General features: G+C 56.8%; 1 protein-coding gene across 1 annotated transcript; it reads left to right on the forward strand.

The window, feature by feature from the left end:
• Positions 1-3,529: 3,529 nt before the first annotated feature.
• IFT43 (intraflagellar transport 43) lies at positions 3,530-12,897 on the forward strand. Its single transcript, XM_073638099.1, has 9 exons — positions 3,530-3,669; positions 3,747-3,833; positions 5,986-6,044; positions 6,160-6,192; positions 6,311-6,357; positions 7,397-7,469; positions 7,532-7,607; positions 12,392-12,454; positions 12,522-12,897. Exons 1-9 carry the CDS (start codon positions 3,628-3,630, stop codon positions 12,627-12,629), a joined length of 588 nt encoding a protein of 195 aa, XP_073494200.1. The 5' UTR covers positions 3,530-3,627; the 3' UTR covers positions 12,630-12,897.
• Positions 12,898-14,122: the final 1,225 nt, after the last annotated feature.

Raw genomic sequence — 14,122 nt, forward strand, 5'->3', positions numbered from 1 at the left:
ATAGATCCCTCTGTGTGTAATGACTCTATATAATAGATCGCTCTGTGTGTAATGACTCTATATAATAGATCCCTCTGTGTGTAATGACTCTATATAATAGATCCCTCTGCGTGTAATGACTCTATATAATAGATCCCTCTGCGTGTAATGACTCTATATAATAGATCCCTCTGTGTGTAATGACTCTATATAATAGATCCCTCTGTGTGTAATGACTCTATATAATAGATCCCTCTGTGTGTAATGACTATATAATAGATCCCTCTGTGTGTATTGACTCTATATAATAGATCCCTCTGTGTGTAATGACTCTATATAATAGATCCCTCTGTGTGTAATTACTCTATATAATAGATCCCTCTGTGTGTAATGACTCTATATAATAGATCACTCTGTGTGTAATGACTCTATATAGTAGATCCCTCTGTGTGTAATGACTCTATATAATAGATCCCTCTGTGTGTAATGACTCTATATAATATAGGAGGTTCACTTTTTGATTATATTCTAATTTAGTGAGATGCACATGTATATCTTTTTTTCCCCTTCTTTCTGACATTTGAATTGATATGTAGCAGTTGATCCCTTTTTGTCCACTAGGTGGTGCCCTCCTAAATAAGATGTATAGGAGTCCCTCTATCAGTCGCTGGGTTTCCCACTATTAGTTTAAAAACAAAAGTAAACCCAGATGGATATACAGTCAAATTCTATAAAACATTCCTTCCGCTCCTTTCACCTCTCCTGCTGGGAGGATTTAATCACGTTAGATAGGGGGAAGGGGAAGTAGGAGGTGTGGATATATAGAAAAATTTAAAATTCATAACCTTTATTAATTTATTAAATCTTTAAAATACAAAATATCTAATGCATCTATAGATGCATATAAGGTAACCATCTATTAGAGTATAAAGATGGTACCCACAAATAAGTCTGGCTAGATGCAGTGTAGGGCAAATTAGGGACACCTCTGTCCAGTCCCTCTAATATAGGACCGAGGTTATAGGTAAATGATATCCCCATATATTGGAATAGCCTCAATGCTAATATCAGGTGGAGCAGTTATACAAATCCAATGAATAGGAAAATTAATTGTTATCTTGGCAAATTATTTCACTGTCATGTATAAATCTGCCTTGGGACACAACTGTGCACCCCCTGATTATCCCATAAAAATGAGATGACATTAGTCTAGCGGTTTGTAATATTATGGTAGTGATAGATGTCAGCTATAATCACTAACTCTGCCCAATACCGCAGTAGTCCATAATAAAGTGCACTGTGTGTGTATTAGTGCTTGTAATAACTGAGCCGGCACCGCTTGAAATCTTTGGCAGGAGGAAAACCTCACTGCCAAGAGATCATAAATCTTATGACACCGAGGAGCAGCCCGCTGTGCCGAACGACTCCTCACATCAGGTACTAACGTTCAGCGTGCCTGGCTGAACAGCTAATCACTGGGGTGAGGGGCAGTCTGTTGTCCCCTATCTCACTCCCCGCACATGTGCTCAGCGTCCCGGCTTCAAACAGCTGATCGCTGCAGTGAGGAGCGATACACGGTCTCCTTGCTCTCTCACTGCACACGTGCGTGCGTGCCGGCTACAACAGCTGATCACGGCAGACCTGGACTCTCTGTTGTCCGCTGCAGATTGGACTACTGATGCGGTTCTCCCTTATCAGAGTACCGCAATTGTGTGCATATTCCTAGGGCTTAATCTCATTCCCCCCTACACTATCAAATAGCTCAGATATAATCCCTGACGCGCGTTTCGCCGGCACCCCTCATCCCCAATCCTGGTAAACATGACGCCCCTCATCCCCAATCCTGGTATGCATGGCGCCCCTCAGCCCCAATCCTGGTATGCATGGCACCCCTCATCCCCAATCCTGGTATACATGGTGCCCCTCACCCCCAATCCTGGTATGCATGGCACCCCTCATCCCCAATCCTGGTATGTATGGCACCCCTCATCCCCAATCCTGGTATGTATGGCACCCCTCATCCCCAATCCTGGTATGCATGGCGCCCCTCACCCCCAATCCTGGTATGCATGGCGCCCCTCAGCCCCAATCCTGGTATGCATGGCGCCCCTCAGCCCCAATCCTGGTATGCATGGCACCCCTCATCCCCAATCCTGGTATACATGGTGCCCCTCACCCCCAATCCTGGTATGCATGGCGCCCCTCACCCCCAATCCTGGTATGCATGGCGCCCCTCAGCCCCAATCCTGGTATGCATGGCGCCCCTCATCCCCAATCCTGGTATACATGGTGCCCCTCACCCCCAATCCTGGTATGCATGGCACCCCTCACCCCAATCCTGGTAAAAATGGCGCCCCTCACCCCCAATCTTGGTATGCATGGTCCCCTCACCCCCCAATCCTGCCATGCATGGCACCCCCATCCCCATCATGCTGAACACAAAAAAAAATAAAGGATTCTCCTCCACTTCCTTCGTTCTGCCCCAGCAGAATTGAATAGGAGGCGGATGTGCAGTACACAGCAGTGGCCACGACCACTTGACGGCGGAGCCCTGCAGGTGAGCACTTCTGGCAGCCGGCACCGATGGCAGCTGATTGGTGGGGGTGCTGCGTGTGGGACCCCGGCCGATCATACATTGATACCCTGTCCTACAGATAGGGCATCAATGTAAAAGTAGTGGACAACTTCTTTAATGGCGTGCACAGTGTCAGCAGTAGCCGCGGCTCCTACCGCGGCCGGGCGTTCACGTGTGCTGCTATTAAAGAGCATGAATATTCACTACTCCCCATACCCATGGGCGTGGGGAACAGTGAATATTCATTTTCTCTAACAGCGGGCACAGTGTTGGCTGCAGCAGGCGGCTCCTGCCTCCTGTGCCCACTCCTCCGCCGCTCCCGCCACACCCTCCACAGCCACAGCATCAAGTATAGTACATTCAGACTATAAAACGCATCTCCCACTTTCCTCCAAAATTTTGAAGGAAAAAAGTGCGTCTTATAGTCTAAAAAATATGGTACATAGTGATGGCCCAAATCAAATTCAGGTCACTCCAGCCTAAATGGGTCCTGGGCATCAGAATGGGCCTCAAAGCGGGCAAAACGCCAATTGTCACAGATTTGGATAAGTAACTTGCGTTTTAAGGGGTTAAATGACCTTGGGTCGCCGGTCGTATAACACCAACACCGGCTGCCGGAGCGGTGACCGATCAAACACGCGGTGGCAAAGTGCAGCTTTGTACTGATCTGAATGGCCAGGATTCTCCGGTGCCATGAACGCCGGGCGTAGGAACGCAAGGATGAGATTCCGGCCACAGTCCGACTAGACGTGTCTGTGCCCGTCCTATACTCTTGCAGCCATTTATTCTGGTCCTGACACCAGGTGTGCAGTTCTCACCCTGCGGTCACACACGATCTCCCGCTCTACTCCCCTCCTATCTCCACCCACATAATAATAATACTTTTATTTTACAGATAAGAAACTTCAGCATCTGAACTGCGGCCGGTGCAGAGGTGAGAGAAGCCGCGGCCACCAGAGGGCGCTGCGTCCCGCAGCCAGCACAGCCGGAAGTGGGCGTGGTCAGTCGTTCGCTTGTTCGTCACGTCCAGCTGTTGTTATGGTAACCGATAAACTGCTTACCGGAGACTGAGGATGGAGGACGTGCTGGAGCTCGGGGAGGCCCGGAGACCCGCGGTAAGAGCCGAACCCTAAACGCCGCCCGTCCCCATCACCCATCACCCCCGCTAACTGCCGCCTTGTCACTCTCCCAGGGAATAAGGATGGGGCGCCGAGCCCGAGCATCCCAGGATGTGCAGCCCGAGGAGAGCGAAGGTGCCCGGGGCCCGTCATCTAGAGAGGTGAGCGGCAGCCGGAACTGCGGACATGGACCCCGGGAACCCCGAGCGCAGCTCCCCCTTCCCCTCCCCGGGAACCCCCCGAGCGCGGCTCCCCCTTCCCCTCCCCGGGATCCCCCCGAGCGCGGCTCCCCCTTCCCCTCCCCGGGATCCCCCCGAGCGCGGCTCCCCCTTCCCCTCCCCGGGATCCCCCCGAGCGCGGTTCCCCCTCCCCGGGATCCCCCCGAGCGCGGTTCCCCCTCCCCGGGATCCCCCCGAGCGCGGTTCCCCCTCCCCGGGATCCCCCCGAGCGCGGTTCCCCCTCCCCGGGATCCCCCCGAGCGCGGTTCCCCCTCCCCGGGATCCCCCCGAGCGCTGTTCCCCCTCCCCGGGATCCCCCCGAGCACGGTTCCCCCTCCCCGGGATCCCTCTGAGCGCGGTTCCCCCTCCCCGGGATCCCCCCGAGCGCGGCTCCCCCTTCCCCTCCCCGGGATCCCCCCCGAGCGTGGTTCCCCCTCCCCGGGATCCCCCCGAGCGCGGTTCCCCCTCCCCGGGATCCCCCCGAGCGTGGTTCCCCCTCCCCGGGATCCCCCCGAGCGCGGCTCCCCCTTCCCCTCCCCGGGATCCCCCCGAGCGCGGTTCCCCCTCCCCGGGATCCCCCCGAGCGTGGTTCCCCCTCCCCGGGATCCCCCCGAGCGCGGCTCCCCCTTCCCCTCCCCGGGATCCCCCCGAGCGCGGCTCCCCCTCCCCGGGATCCCCCCCGAGTGCGGCTCCCCCTCCCCGGGATCCCCCCCGAGTGCGGCTCCCCCTCCCCGGGATCCCCCCCGAGCGCGGCTCCCCCTCCCCGGGATCCCTCCGAGCGCGGCTCCCCCTTCCCCTCCCCGGGATTCCCCCGAGCGCGGCTCCCCCCTCCCCGGGATTCCCCCGAGCGCGGCTCCCCCTTCCCCTCCCCGGGATTCCCCCGAGCGCGGCTCCCCCTTCCCCTCCCCGGGATCCCCCCCGAGCGCGGTTCCCCCTCCCCGGGATCCCCCCCGAGCGCGGTTCCCCCTCCCCGGGATCCCCCCGAGCGCGGTTCCCCCTCCCCGGGATCCCCCCGAGCGCGGTTCCCCCTCCCCGAGATCCCCCGAGCGCGGCTCCCCCTTCCCCTCCCCGGGATCCCCCCGAGCGCGGCTCCCCCTTCCCCTCCCCGGGATCCCCCCGAGCGCGGCTCCCCCTTCCCCTCCCCGGGATCCCCCCGAGCGCGGCTCCCCCTTCCCCTCCCCGGGATCCCCCCCGAGCACGGTTCCCCCTCCCCGGGATCCTCCCGAGCGTGGTTCCCCCTCCCCGGGATCCTCCCGAGCGTGGTTCCCCCTCCCCGGGATCCCCCCGAGCGCGGCTCCCCCTCCCCGGGATCCCCCCGAGCGCGGCTCCCCCTTCCCCTCCCCGGGATCCCCCCCGAGCGCGGTTCCCCCTCCCCGGGATCCCCCCCGAGCACGGTTCCCCCTCCCCGGGATCCTCCCGAGCGTGGTTCCCCCTCCCCGGGATCCTCCCGAGCGTGGTTCCCCCTCCCCGGGATCCCCCCGAGCGCGGCTCCCCCTCCCCGGGATCCCCCCGAGCGCGGCTCCCCCTTCCCCTCCCCGGGATCCCCCCCGAGCGCGGTTCCCCCTCCCCGGGATCCCCCCGAGCGCGGCTCCCCCTCCCCGGGATCCCCCCGAGCGCGGCTCCCCCTTCCCCTCCCCGGGATCCCCCCGAGCGCGGCTCCCCCTTCCCCTCCCCGGGATCCCCCCCGAGCGCGGTTCCCCCTCCCCGGGATCCCCCCCGAGCGCGGTTCCCCCTCCCCGGGATCCCCCCCGAGCGCGGTTCCCCCTCCCCGGGATCCCCCCGAGCGTGGTTCCCCCTCCCCGGGATCCCCCCGAGCGCGGCTCCCCCTTCCCCTCCCCGGGATCCCACCGAGCGCGGCTCCCCCTTCCCATCCTCAGGACCCCAAAACCTGCCCCACCATCCTCACCGAAGGACACGTGGAGTCGCTGGTTGGTGGGTGAGGTGTGATGTTTTATTGAGGGATGGATCCTCATTGATTTTTTGGGAGAGGAGAAACAATGGCGTCTTATAAGCTCAGGCTTCATATGATCACATGACCCATTATGTTCCACCCCTTTCTGCTTGTCATTTGATTATTTTTGTTCTTTTTTATCAGGGACCTCCAAAGCCGCTGCGACAAGGGGGCTGGGCTGACGAGTCGTCGGGGACGTCAAAGTGAGTGGCTGCTTGTAGTCTGCTCTGACTCGTGTACTGACATCGGCCGCGTGTTGTCACTGCTATCGCCCATTACACAGCCGCCGTGCTGTCATCACTTTTCTCTGCTCTGTAGATCGGGGAAGCGCGGCGCTGAGGACGTGGAGGAGTAAGTTCCATCATCTGTGTCCATCTTTTTTTTACTTGTCATGTGCGCGCTGTGCTGTGTGCGCGCTACGCCCGGTAGAATACACACCTCTTAAAACGTGATTGTTTGTCGTCTGCAGCAGTCGCCTGAGGCAGCGAAGTCTGGATGATTCTGATGAAGGTGGAGGTGAGAGGGCACAGGGTCAGGGGTAGCGGAGGCAAGAGGGCGCAGGGTCGGAGCTGGGTGGCGGAGGCGAGAGGGCGCAGGGGTCGGGGCTGGGTGGCGGAGGCGAGAGGGCGCAGGGTCAGTGCTGGGTGGCGGAGGCGAGAGGGCGCAGGGTCAGTGCTGGGTGGCGGAGGCGAGAGGGCGCAGGGTCGGAACTGGGTAGCGGAGGCAAGAGGGAGCAGGGTCAGGGCTGGGTGGCGGAGGCGAGAGGGCGCAGGGGTCGGGGCTGGGTGGCGAAGGTGAGAGGGCGCAGGGTCGGAGCTGGGTGGCGGAGGCGAGAGGGCGCAGGGTCGGGGCTGGGTGGCGCAGGCAAGAGGGCGCAGGGTCGGGGCTGGGTGGCGCAGGCGAGGGCGCAAGGTCGGGGCTGGGTGGCGGAGGCGAGAGGGCGCAGGAGTTGGGGCTGGGTGGCGAAGGCGAGAGGGCGCAGGGTCGGGGCTGGGTGGCGGAGGCGAGAGGGCGCAGGGTCGGGGCTGGGTGGCGGAGGCGAGAGGGCGCAGGGTCAGTGCTGGGTGGCGGAGGCGAGAGGGCGCAGGGTCGGAACTGGGTAGCGGAGGCAAGAGGGAGCAGGGTCAGGGCTGGGTGGCGGAGGCGAGAGGGCGCAGGGGTCGGGGCTGGGTGGCGAAGGTGAGAGGGCGCAGGGTCGGAGCTGGGTGGCGGAGGCGAGAGGGCGCAGGGTCGGGGCTGGGTGGCGCAGGCAAGAGGGCGCAGGGTCGGGGCTGGGTGGCGCAGGTGAGGGCGCAAGGTCGGGGCTGGGTGGCGGAGGCGAGAGGGCGCAGGAGTTCGGGCTGGGTGGCGAAGGCGAGAGGGCGCAGGGTCGGGGCTGGGTGGCGGAGGCGAGAGGGCGCAGGAGTTGGGGCTGAGTGGCGAAGGCGAGAGGGCGCAGGGTCGGGGCTGGGTGGCGCAGGTGAGAGGGCGCAGGGTTGGGGCTGGGTGGCGCAGGCGAGAGGGCGCAGAGTTGGTGGTGGAGGTGGCAGAGGGGTAATTGCCGGTCTCTTCACAGACATCCCTGTGATCCCAGATCTGGAGGACGTGCAGGAGGAGGATTTGGCCCTTCAGGTGGCATCGCCCCCCAGGTGAGCAGCTGCAGCTCCCATCCCCCGGTGACTGTTTCTCGCTCATCCATTTTGTTTTTCAGTGTTCAGGTGAATCGAGTGATGACGTATCGAGACCTGGACAATGACCTGATGAGACACGCAGCCTTCCAGATCCTGGTGAGCCCCTGTTTATGCCCACACCCCCCTATACATCCGGCATTGTATCCTTAGTTCAGCCACAGACGGTGTGAAATGCTCTATATTAATGTTTGGGTGTAAACCATATTGTCAGAATAGCATCATAACGATGAGAACCGGCGTTTCCAGCGGCATCAAATAGTCACCTAACAAACAAGCCGCACAGAGGTCCTTCTCTCACCGACTACTGATGTGACAAGATGTCCCGGTGCGCAGCTTCTCAATGCTCTGGCCGCGCTCCCTCCATAGAATATTTTACAGCTGATCAGATACATGACCGGGTCTATGTCACCACTTGTGGGCCTGCCTGTCGTGTAGGGTCCGTTCTGCAAGGCTTAGGCTGCCCACACGGATGTTTAGCGCAGCGGAGTACCCCTGTGTTGTAACCTCCTCGTTGTGTGACCTGCAGGTGCCCTATAAAATCTTTTTGACCATTTTGCGGTGATGTAGCCACTTCTCGTGCAACCACTTTAGAATCGAAGAAAGTATTTGATCTTCAGATAAAACCCCCAGAAATGTCTGACTGGTCAGTGTTACACATCCGAGCCGCTGCTCAGTTTTCTCCACTTTTGGGTTTGGATTATTAGGTTTTTCTAAAGTTCTTTTTGTGCCGTTTCTTTGTGAATCTTGTGACTGGTCATTACTGCGCTGCGGAGCCCGGTTCTGAGTCCACACCCAATGAATTGCACATCGTCAATATACCTGCCATACTGCTACTCGCTGTCACAAAAGGGGATGAATGGTGGTAGAGACTGTTACGCTCGCGCCCGGACTGACTGGCGTGAGCGTGATTAGTGATCCCACTGTACCATGAACCGAGGAGTGCCTGGAGGGGCGTAACTAAGTATCAACCCGATCCGACCAAGGTCGCACGGCGGCTCAGTCGACTCTGTGAACCAAGGAGGAACCGAGCAGAGGGACCAGGTGCTACTCCTGGTCAGACCCCGGTCACAGCTGTTGACCCACACCGGGGAATGCAGGAACAGGCAGGTTAGACTGGCATACAGACAGGTGGGTATTGGCAGGCACGGCTGGTATGCAGACAGGTGGTTACTGGTAAGCACGGCTGATATGCAGACCGGTGGGTACTGGCAAGAACGGCTGGTATGCAGACCGGTGGGTACTGACAAGCACGGCTGGTATGCAGACAGGTGGGTACTGATAAGCACGGCTGGAGTGCAGACAGGGAGATACTGGCAAGCACGGCTGGAGTGCAGACAGGTAGGTACTAGCAGGTTGGAGCGCAGGCTGGATAGGGTCCAGTACAGACTGGGAGACAGGAACAGAGCCGCAGATGCGGTAGACAAGCAGAGTAAAGCAAAACCGCCGGAGTGGGGGACAAGGCCGAGCAGAGCGGAACCTCAGGTGCGGTGGACAAGGCAGAGCAGAGCGAAACCGCCGGAGCGGTAGACAAGGCAGAGCGAAACCGCAGGTGCGGTGGACAAGGCAGAGCGGAGCGAAACCGCAGGTGCGGTGGACAAGGCAGAGCGGAGCGAAACCGCAGGTGCGGTGGACAAGGCAGAGCAGAGCGGAACCGCCGGAGCGGTGGACAAGGCAGAGCAGAGAGGAACCGCCGGAGCGGTGGACAAGGCAGAGCAGAGCTAAACTGCAGGTGCGGTGGACAAGGCGGAGCAGAGAGGAACCGCCGGAGCGGTGGGCAAGGCAGAGCAGAGAGAAACCGCTGGCGCGGTGAGCAAGCAGAGCAGAACAAAACCACAGGTGCGGTGGACAAGGCAGAGCAGATCGAAACCGCCGGAGCGGTGGACAAGGCAGAGCAGAGAGGAACCGCTGGAGCGGTGGGCTAGGCAGAGCAGAGCGAAACCGCAGGTGCGGTGGGCTAGGCAGAGCGGAGAGTAACCGCCGGAGCAGTGGGCTAGGCAGAGCAGAGAGGAACCGCCGGAGCGGTGGGCAAGGCAGAGCGAAACCGCCGGAGCGGTGAGCAACCAGAGCAGAACAGGGCTGACGTAGCAGGCAGAGAGGACAAGGCTCTGTTCACATGGAACAGATAGAAAAATGCAGGAAGATGGCTAGAACACAGGAGGTAAATACGGAGGAAGGGAAAAGGGACAGCAGAACCAGATACACACAAGGTACTTACAATGAGGTAGTAAGTGGACACAAAACTCACAAACAGAAGTACAGAGACAACGAGTTGGAGTTAGGTGCAGGTTCAGACACTGCAGGAAAAGGGAGGGTACGGACATAGAGACAAACAGGTAACAGGCTAGGAGACAGTTCAGACAGGAACTGATACTGCAACGAGATACAGGAACGAGCCTGGGTATACAGCCCCCAGGGTGGTGGAAATGGACTAGAAGTCACAGATAACAGGCCTGGGTATACAGCCCCCAGGGTGGCGGAAACAGACTAGAAGTCAGAGATAACAGGCCTGGGTATGCAGCCCCCAGAGTGGCAGAAACAGACAAGATACAGGACAAGACCTGGCAACTCAGAGGCAAGGAGCACACTGATAGTTAGTTGCTCAGGCACCTCCTTCTGGGTGGAGGGGGTTTAAATATCCAGTGACTCACAGCAATAGGCTGGAGATGCATTAGGGGTGCGCCCACAGCAGCTATAAGAATCAGGAAGTAACCGGGCCGCCACCCTAAGCAGTCAGTCAAGAGACATGCACACAGCATGAACTGGAGCAAGGTTTGCAGGCTGGACTGATGGGTAAGATTGCGGTCTTGCATGGTGGGAGGTGGTGCACTATGCAAGCACGCCGCCAGGGATGTTACAGAGACCTTCTGGTCATAACAAGGTTGGCTATAAAGAGGGCGACTATCTCTCCCCTATGGGCATGACCTTATATTGTAATAAAATATAACGTTGACATAAAAAAAAATCCACCAGCTGCAAAACATATTACTTAGTATGACTAATATAGGACCTATATCGGCCCATATGGAATAGCCCTGCCTGCTGTGTCCTGTGCAAGGGATGTGTACGGAGAAGAGACATCAGCCAAGAAAAGCCGAGATGTCACCTCCTCTGTAAAAATCTCGCCTGACATCTTCAGTCTCCCCAATATGGCCGGTATTCTATATACTGGCAGGATTGAGGCCATTGTCGGATCCAAGTCCTGGGATAATGGGCCTTTGTGCAGCTCAGGTGAGGCATGCAGAACTGGGTGCAGGCAAAGAAGGACCAAGAAAAATGATGCGATCACTATGTGATGCGAGATCCGTCATTGCTGGCGAGAAGATCGATCTGTTCTGTGGGATTCCCGGACGTGTGGTGCCGCTTCCTCAGGTCATTGGCCACCAGCTGTGGGGACCGATCCATTGATTCACGTCTCGATTCCACTGGATAGAAAATAGATCTGATGCGGGAATTTCTACATTAGGTGTGACCTCCTGGGGGACCCCGGGTGCGACCTCCTGGGGGACCCCGGGTCCCATGAGACAATGACACCTTTGTATTGGTTACAATCACCTCCTGGGGGACCCCGGGTCCCATGAGACAATGACACCTTTGTATTGGTTACAATCACCTCCTGGGGGACCCCGGGTCCCATGAGACAATGACACCTTTGTATTGGTTACAATCACCTCCTTGGGGACCCCGGGTCCCATGAGACAATGACACCTTTGTATTGGTTACAATCACCTCCTTGGGGACCCCGGGTCCCATGAGACAATGACACCTTTGTATTGGTTACAATCACATTTATCTGTCTCGTGCGCAATCGTTTTCAGGGTTTATTAAAATAAATATATATTTTGAACGTTAAACCCCAAATAATCTTGTCAGGGATTTATTCACAGATATCACAGGCCGAGAGTCCCTCAGAACCAGCCGTGATCTCTTGAGTGAACTGCTCTCTGCTGCCCCCTATCGTCCAGACAATTACACGATTGGCCAACAATCAATGGAGGAGGCCGCAGGCTGTTCGCACTAACATTCCGGTTATCGGAAAACTAACAATGAGCGTACGGAATATACACCTCCTGATTCCAACACATGGAATATGTATACCCAAAGGTAGAAAGACACCTGAAATAATGGTCATTGGAAGAGTCAGAACCCAAAAAATAAATTAAGAAACCTTTATTTAAACAAGCAGTGGTTATATGGTGGCACTATACAGCAGGGGTGCACACACACTATTAAAAACAGGATATAATCACCATATATATATGTAGAAGGTGTAATAATATTAACTATTGCCTCTAATTAAAAATGTAGTATAGTTCTTCTGATTCGCTATGTCACTTACCCCATGTGCAGGCATTGCAGGACCTTAGTTATCCATGGTTACGACCACTAACAGCTGATTGATTGTCATTATATGGCCGTAACCATGGATACCTAAGCTACTGCAATGCCCTGCACATGTGGTAAGTGATTTAGCAAATCAGAAGAACTATTCTACGTTTCTAATTGGAGGTATTTGCTGATATTATTATTACTCCTACTACATTTTGGGATAGGATATTGGAGATGGGAATACCCCTTTTAATAAAGCAGATTGTATGCCCTCTGTCAGTGGCTGGACTAAGGATCCATTTTGGGATTTTCATGGGAACGCTATATAGGAGCCTGGTCCGCGCCCAGGAATAAGCCCATCTATACCCAGAGAGCTGGCTCACATAGCGCACCCCACAACGTGTGCAAGCAGTAACCCCCTCCCCCATACCTGAAGTGTCATGGAGATCTCCTTGCCCTCTCTAGAGAGGAGCCAATGTGACGGGCACACAATGGGGCATGGCGTGGGTGAGCAGTCACTGGTGACTTACCTCTAATCACTGCTGCTTTCCTAGGATGAAGACATTGACCTGAAGCTCCTGACCAAAGTCTTGTCTCCAGAAGTGGACGTGCGGGAGGTGAGTGCCCTGAGGGGGGCTTCTGTGGACGATGCCCACTGTGGGGTAACCTGCTTCTCCTCTTCAGGACGACGCCCGCTGGGATTGGGACTTGCTGTACACTGAGGTGTCTTCAGAACTGCTGACAGAATGGGACCTGGGAAAGGCGGAGAGAGAGGACAGTCTGCCCGCCTGACCACGCTGACAAACCTCTGACCCCACACACAGGGCAGCTTCATTCGCTCTACTGCACCAGCCACCAGGGGGCGACCCCCTGCGTCGCACCGAGACTAGCAGACCCGGTATTCAAATGTCCATCCGCCGCTCCTTGGCATTTCAGTGTCCTGTTTTCTAGACATCGGTGAGAAAAGGTCGGACACCAGCGATCAGCAGGTTTTCACCTTGTCGATATGTCACAGATAACAATGTTAGGAATAAGTCTGTTATATAGTGAGTCGACCTTATTTTACCGTGAGTCTGGATCTTCTTGTCTGCATATCGTGTCCTTTGTAATTTCGTGGTTATCAATGATGAGCAGCGTCCCTGTGATCAGGATGTGCACACGTGGACACAATCGTGGGTCCCCTCCATTACAGTAAGAAAAGCCCCAGCGGTGACAGAAACAACCCGACGGAAGGACGAGCCACGCCAACTTCCTGAATGTCAGTAACGAGGAGCAGACTTTGTTTTTTCTTTTAAATTTTGACTCAACAGATCAAAACACACTGCAGCCCCCTGTCCGGACCCTGCTGCCCCCTGACCGGACCCTGCTGCCCCCATTCCTGACCCTGCAGCCCCCTGTCCGGACCCTGCTGCCCCGGGCCAGACACAAATAGTGTTTTCAGTCACTGAATATTTTGTTGCACGGCCTTGTGTACAAATAGGACTTCTGTGCCTCTCGGTGAGATTTCTGCCTCTGTCCACAATTATTTTGGCGACTCTTTGTGTCTCAGGTGTGGAGGCTTCTTCTCCAGACTGCAGGTCTCGTCTCTGTCCACAGATGTTGTGGCGGATGTGGATCAGGGCCATAGAAGCATCTTCAGAAGTCCAATGCTTTGCTCTCAGCCGTTCTCAGCTCTCAGCCGTTCTCAGTTCTCAGCCGATGGTTTTCGCAGTTTTGGATCATTATCCTGTTGGAGGAGCCATGACCTGTGGCTCAGACCGAGCTTTCTGATACTGGGCAGCACATTTCTCTCCAGAATGCCTGGATAGTCTTGAAATTTCATTGTACCCTGCTCAGATTCTGGACTCCCTGAGCCAGATGCAGCAGAGCCACCCCCGGAACATAACATAGCCTCCTCCATGTGTCAGATGCAGCAAAGCCGCCCCAGAACATCCCCGAGCTCCTCCATGTGTCAGATGCAGCCGCCCCAGAACATCCCCGAGCTCCTCCATGTGTCAGATGCAGTAAAGCAGCTCCAGAACATCCCCGAGCGCCTCCATGTGTCAGATGCAGCCGCCTCAGAACATAACAGAGCCTCCTCCATTTGTCAGATGCAGCAAAGCCGCCCCAGAACATCCCTGAGCTCCTCCATGTGTCAGATGCAGCCGCCCCAGAACATCCCCGAGCTCCTCCATGTGTCAGATGCAGCCCCCCCAGAACATCCCCGAGCGCCTCCATGTGTCAGATGCAGCAAAGCAGCCCCAGAACATCCCCGAGCTCCTCCATGTGTCAGATGCAGCCGCCCC

Source organism: Phyllobates terribilis, unplaced genomic scaffold, assembly GCF_046119375.1.
Source record: "Phyllobates terribilis strain yellow unplaced genomic scaffold, ASM4611937v1 Scaffold_7__3_contigs__length_470593459, whole genome shotgun sequence".
Classification (NCBI taxonomy): domain Eukaryota; kingdom Metazoa; phylum Chordata; class Amphibia; order Anura; family Dendrobatidae; genus Phyllobates; species Phyllobates terribilis.

Coding starts and splice junctions, on each gene's coding strand:
- IFT43 (XM_073638099.1), top strand. CDS start 3,628: ATGGAGGACGTGCTGGAGCTCGGGGAGGCCCGGAGACCCGCG. Junction 3,670..3,746: donor GGGAGGCCCGGAGACCCGCG/GTAAGAGCCGAA, acceptor TCACTCTCCCAG/GGAATAAGGATGGGGCGCCG. Junction 12,455..12,521: donor CAGAAGTGGACGTGCGGGAG/GTGAGTGCCCTG, acceptor TCTCCTCTTCAG/GACGACGCCCGCTGGGATTG.